We start from the raw sequence: 6,626 nt of genomic DNA on the forward strand, positions 1-6,626 counted from the left end.
CTGTCATTTTCATATGACTGTCGTATTCTTCATATTAAATAGAAAAATGGGAAAAGTGTCATGCCCCTAAAAGTCCATTTTCGAGGGGGAAAGACAAATGCATAGAGCAGACAGGAATCAACACAGGGTACTACTAACAGAAACAAAACGCTCCCTGAAGAATAGCACATGTGGCAGAGAGCCTCCATGCACTCCAGGTGCCCACTTTGTCTCCACAGGAAACAAGTGAATCGACAACACTGCTGGACTCTTAGTATGATCTAACTCTCAGAACACCCCACCAGGCACTCACAGGAGAGTCCCTGCAAACCCAGAGAAGGCAGAGCACAGCATTTCCATTCTCCACACAGGACCAAGACACTGGTCTGAAGGTCCTGCTGGTGCCACACAGCACCTCCATGCAGCATCACCCACTGATACAGGATTACAGAATCACAGAATGGATCGGCTTGGAAAGGACCTTAACGATCATCTAGTTCCAACTCCCCTGCCATCAGCAGGGACATGTTCCATTAGGCCAGGTTGCTCAAAGCCCCATCCAACCTGGCCTTGAACAATTCCAGGGATGGGGCATCCACAGTTTCTCTGGGCAACCTGTTCCAGTGCCTCACCACTCTCACAGTAAAGCATTTTTTCCTAATAGATCTGCTGGGTTGACTCCAGACTGCCTTACAAACTCACTATCCTCTCTCCAGTCTTCTTCCTACTAGGACAGACAGTTCAAGAAAAACTTTACAAGATGACCCACAGGGTACCGGGAGGAGAAGCCATAGGTGAAACCACCAGTAAATCCGTCACACTGTGTTTGCTAGTCTGTAACACAGAACATCAGCTGGGACTGTGTGAAACAAGAGGGGACCAAGGCTTCAGCAAGCACAAATGAGGAGCTGCATGACCCAGGAGCTACCCAGGCTTCTCACCAGGATGTCAACTCACCCACTGCAAATATTTACAGAGTAACTGCTGTACCGCTCACTTGTCAAATGCTTTCAGTGGTGTTGAGGAATAGCCATGAGAGTAAAGCTGAGGCTGCTCTGCATGGTGTCTCTCCGAAGCCTCATGAATTTGTTTTGCTAAAGCAGTGTTTCAGACCTGCCTGCAAATGAACACTGTTACCAGCAGCAATTCTGCACTGCTTCTTTCATCCTCCCTGCACACTTCACTTCTTTGGTAGTATGCTTTTAAAGTGGAACAAACTACACTCAATTCAGGAAAGGACTCATCTTTGTTGGAAGAAAGATGTCTGTTGCAAACATCTTCTTAGAGCAGAACAAGACCTGGCTATTTAAAACTAACTGAATCCACTTGGCTCTGTGTTCTTATGGACAACTTGTTAGGTGAATTACTAATTCACTTGAAAATAAAAATCATTAGGCATCTCCATACAGACTAGTCTTTATTCTATGGGTTGAATGTCCTTGAGGAAAGAAATTAATCTTCCTTGCATGTATACCTTTTCATAACAAAGCATTCACCCAGGAAGTTTGAAATTCACACCCTACTATATTTCACAACTTCCCTATGCAGAGAAAGCATTTATTTACATGGGCAAAGTACTGCAGAGTTGATGAGGGTACAAACACACACCATACGGACCTCCCCCGGCTAATTCCCTGCACAGGTACTTATCACTGCACCAAAACCACCCAGCAGCTCGCCTGATTACCACACAGACAAACCCAACCCCAAGCAAGTAAACCCAGCCTTTCATTTAGAGTGTTCACCCGGTGGGTTGCAATCCAGCCTTGGCCTGCAAGTAAGGTTTGACTTGATCGACCCGTCATTGACCTGATGGCAATGCCACTCCCCTGATATGGCTCCAGTCACAACAGGGAGAGCTCAGAGCGAGTGGCCGCTTGCCACCACAGTTCCCAGCCACAGGAATGTCAGGCTGTACTTCACCGGAGCACTGCCTGACCTATAAAACTGCACCACCAGCCTTCTGAAAAATGTGTGAACTTGAGTGAAATTCGGGATCTCCGCGATGCCCATCTGATCCCACGGCCCCAGTCTCCGGAGGCACGCGAGGCGGGGGGCCGGGTGTGTCCATCCCGGCTTCACACGCTCCCCGGCACGCTGGAGTTCGCTGCTGTAGCACGTGTGTGCACTGGTGTCCGGGCACAGCCGCGCTGTACCTCCCGTCAGCGGAGAGCAGGCGAAAAGGAAGGAAGGGCACGCGAGGGACCCGGAGATGGGACAGGGACGCGCGCTCACCCTTCCTGTTATTTCATTTTTCACCAAAGCTGGCAGCGGTGGGCCGAGCCCGTAGCCACCCGCGGGCACCCTCTCCCAGGGACTGCCGAGGTGCCGCCCCGCCGCCTCCCGGGCATCCTCCTTCCCTCCCTTCCTCCCTTTCTCCCTCGTTCCGTCCCCGACCGCCCCCCGCGGAGGGCCAGCACCGACAGCCCGCGGCCTCCCGCTCGGCGGCCCAGCGGGCAGGGCAGGGCAGGGCCGGGCAGGGGCGGCCCCCCCCCGGGGGCGCTGCCCGGGCCGCCCGCGGACTCCCTCAGTCCCTCACTGACTCACCCGGCCGGCGGCGGCCGCGCTCTTCCTCCGCAGCGTGAGCCCGCTCCGCAGCAGCGCAGGCAGCTCCCGCAGCTTCTGCCGCAGCTGCACCGGCTCGTGGGCTCCGCCGCCGGGGTTCCAGCTTCGGGCCAGCTCCGCGCCCTCACACGGCGACGGCATCTTCACGGAGCCCACGGCCATGCCGCATCCCTGCCGGGCTGCGGCGCGCAGACCAGCTCGCCCTCCCGCTCTGCCCGCCCGCCTTCCCCTCGCGTCGCCCCAGCCCCAGCGCCGCTCCCACCCACAGGCAGGCACACGGGCGGGCGGTCAGGCGCTCCTTGGCACGCACCGCCCGCTCACCTTTCCCCGCACGCCGCGGCCCCACCGCCCCGGGCGGCGCAGGAAGCCCCGCCGGCCTCCACCGCTCCCGCCCCGCGCCGCGGCTCCCGCGGTGATAAAGTGCAGGTAATGAGGAGGGTGGAGGAGGCGCGGGCGGGAAGAGGCAGAAAGTCCTGTTAACTCCTTTGCGTTCAGGGAACGCCGCCTGAGCCGTGGCCCCAACGCCCGGCATAGACCCTGCACCCGCGGTGAGAACACGGGGGACAGTGGCCAGCCCGCTCAAAGGCGGCGGGTCCGAGCCCAGACGAGAGGGGTTCGGGCTCCTCCAGGACCTGGGTGGCCTCGGCTTCCTCCTGGAGGCTGTCAAGACCAGGCTAGAGGAAGCCCCAAGCAGCCTGGGGTGACCCCCCCAAGCACTCAGCCTGCCTGGGCTGGAAGCCTCCTGGGGTTCCCACTTGCCTGAGTCACCCTCTGATCCAGAGGCATTATTTATGTCTGCAAGGGTTGAAGATCTTCTCAGTTCCTTTTGCAGTGGATTCTTGAGTCAAAGTGTTTCATCCTCCATGACAGCATTGATACTGGAGAAAGCAAGCAGTTCAGGTCAATGACTTGCTTCCAGTCATTCAGGTAATCCTAATCCCTGGAAGAGAGCCCTCGATGCCAGAAACCAATTCCTTCAGTTCCATGAATTATGGGGCCTTTATTTAAGTCTCTGGGATCAGCCTTTTCTGATACAGGTATTGCTTTCTGGTACAGGTATTGCTTTCTCTCTGTCAGACTCTATTCTCTTCTATTTAGATTAGAACTGATCGCAATATGGGGCTCCCTTACATACATCTTCTGCCTCAGAGCTACAAATAAAGCTGACCTGCTCATCCAGGTTGAATTCACGAATGCCTAAATGTCTCAGTAAATGACATTATAGTCAAGCCAATATCACAACCATGTTACCTTGTCCTAGCCAAGAGGTCCCACTGGTTACAGGACTGACCCTAGTACTCCTCCAGCCCCACAGGGAACTGGCTTAACCATGAAACTAACCTTGAAGAAAAAAAGGAGTAGGTTTTTTCCTCACTAATGTGCTCCCTAAAGCAACTTCTCTGGGATTACAGAGGCACCCATAGTAGAAAGATGGCAGATGTGCTCAACCTGTGTCAGGGGTTCTGAGACACAGAATAGCCCCTTCCAGCATCAGTATGGCATCTGAATGCAGCAGCAGCAGCCTGGCCATTTGGCTACACTGACTTGACAGCAGGCTGCTGTGAAATGGTGATCCTGCCTGCAACACATGGTGTGTACTCCCTTTGCAGCCCTTACGTGGGATCTGGTAACCATCAGACTCTATTCAGTTGATTGATCTGGTGGAAAAATAACACCTCAGAAAATAATGAATTTTCCATTGGGCAGACAACTGAATTGATCCACCTTGTGACCACACAGCTGCAGGGTTGAGGAAAGCAGAAACCTGGAAGTGAGGTAAAGCAGGACTGCTCTTTTCAGTAGCTGTCTGTCGTTAAATCGGCTTAACTGCATCCTGTGTGCGTGATTTGATGAGCAGCATGAATCAGGCCAACACAGTACTCTTGTAAAGGACAGGGTTTGCTCCAGCCACATTCTACCACCACTTCTTTCCTGCTGGCATCAACACTCATTGTCCATTACATTAGCCAGATCTGAAAGGTTAGGTGTAAAAAATAAGCACCTGTTTTAGCAGAGTGATATGGCCCATTGCATGATGCCTGTTGCTGACACAAAAGACACAAAAGGGATAGGACAATTGCAACCCTAACTTAGACAAAAAAGTGTCTAAGTTGCAGACCCCAAAACATCAGAGCCCCAAAACACCAGACCTCAAAACACCAGATCTGGGAGCCCCAACTGGCAACACCAGCACCAACCCTTTTGCAAGAACAAAGAGCATTATGACATAAGGATGCTTTAGCTAAGGCTGATCAGATATGAGCAATATGACAAGCACTGGCTGTTCTTTGTGATACCTTGTGGTCCAAACATTCCTATTATTTCACTTGATTTGTGCTTTCCAAATGCCCTGCAATGTAGTTTTGATAGTTGTGTTGCCTGGCAGCCACTTTATCACAGCTCAGGATGTAATTATGAAGAGAAGTGTATCTACACCCAAAATAATAATGGATCCTTAGTGTATGGGCTTCACAAAAGGACCACGTTCCTTGTCTGAGTCTTTAGGCACTGCTACAATACAAATAGCAGTCAGACAACTCAGTAAAGTGGGACTTAATGTGACAGACTGGGGTAAAACCAGAAGTAATTTGATTATTGTTAAGAAAGGGTAAAATTATGCCAGTGCTCAGATTTTTTGTTTTTTAACTAAGCAAGATAACTTGTGAACACTGTTAAAAGAGAAATAAATATGCCCTGCGGTGTGTTTAAAAATTATCAGCTGCCAGATAACACAATTTGGACTAACAATTGTCAGGAAAAAGGAGTAGATAGTAGCTAGGCCTCTCTATTGTTTGTACCATTCCAGTTTTGGGGAGGACTGTGGTAGGAATTGTTTAAAATTAAATGTTGTGTTGCCCTTTTTTTTGTTAAGTCATGGAAGATTTAGCACGATGAATAAGTCTGTTGCTTTTCCTCATAGGAAAGGGATGGGAATCAGAGAGCAAAATAGAGCTGGTCAGGAAGTATTTGCCAAAATGGTTTCATTAAAACAAACAAACAAACAAACAAACAAACCAAAAAAAAAACCAACAACAACAACAAAAAAACAGAACAGTGTGTTGCACCCAAAATGTGTTCAGAGCATCTTGCTTTCAGTAAAATGTCACTGAAGGAAGACCAGAGCTCTGAGGGAACATGGTCTCTATTTGCGACAGGTTTGGCCCCTGCGTGACTGGATTTCCTGTCTCTCATAGGCAGCAGCGGTAGCACAAAAGAAATATCAAGTCCACTGACCATGTGCAGACATTGGAGACTTCCAGTTCTCCCGATTAAACACTTATAATTTGGTCTGTTGTAAATCAAAACCAAGGAGACACTCTCTCTGGTGCTTCTAGCAAGAGATCTGAGTTTGAATATACCTTCCAGAGTGGAGTCTGGACCAGGTTTTTTTCCCTCACTTGCAAGAGCCTTCATATAAATATAGAAATGTCTATATTTAAATAGATACAGGATGGAGTCTGGAGACCTAAACAACTCTACTGCACTTTACAGATGTGGAGCCTGGGAGTGTCTGCTTTTTTGAATGTGTTTGTTTTTCTTCCACAGTGTACCACAATCAAAAGAAATGCAGTAAAAACAATACAAGCTGTTTCATGCCTGTATGTGTTTCAAATCAGTTTTTAAGTAGATATTGCAAAAAAGAGTTATCTGGAATCAGCCATTTCCTGACAAAGCATAATAAACTCTTATTTTGAACTTAAAGTATTAGGAGTTCTTGACTCTGTTGGAATAACTGATAGTGCCACTTTGTTTTTCCCTGCATGGAATGAAGATAGGCAGTGCAGGGATAGAATTGAGGAATACTGGGGTGCAGGAGCCAGATGTCATTGACAAGCACTGATCCTGAGCCAGCTGCTTGCAGCAGTCTGTTTGGAATAGTTGCTCTCCCTGACCTGGCCGGAGGCATTTAAAAGAAAGCAAGTTTTTTCCAAAACAACACCCACTGTACAACCAGCCAAACATCACTTCCCCTTCCCAGGCAGTCCTGCTGGAGTGGGGATGGGGGTCGATGCTTTCCTATCCTTTCAGAAACTGAGTTGATTTTTTTCTTCCCATCTCTTCAGAAAGCAGGCAAGCAGGTT

General features: G+C 49.8%; 1 protein-coding gene across 1 annotated transcript in view; it reads right to left on the reverse strand.

Annotated features, from left to right (window-relative positions):
• The window catches only part of RAPGEF5 (Rap guanine nucleotide exchange factor 5), a 164,003-nt gene extending 161,275 nt beyond the window's left edge, over positions 1-2,728 (reverse strand). Inside the window, exon 1 of the mRNA XM_027639132.1 lies at positions 2,527-2,728. Coding sequence (XP_027494933.1) covers positions 2,527-2,706 — 180 coding nt within the window. The 5' untranslated portion in view covers positions 2,707-2,728. The remainder of the gene's footprint in view (positions 1-2,526) is intronic.
• Between the last annotated feature and the right edge of the window lie 3,898 nt (positions 2,729-6,626).

This window comes from Corapipo altera, unplaced genomic scaffold, assembly GCF_003945725.1.
Source record: "Corapipo altera isolate COAL_440 unplaced genomic scaffold, ASM394572v1 44, whole genome shotgun sequence".
Lineage (NCBI taxonomy): Eukaryota > Metazoa > Chordata > Aves > Passeriformes > Pipridae > Corapipo > Corapipo altera.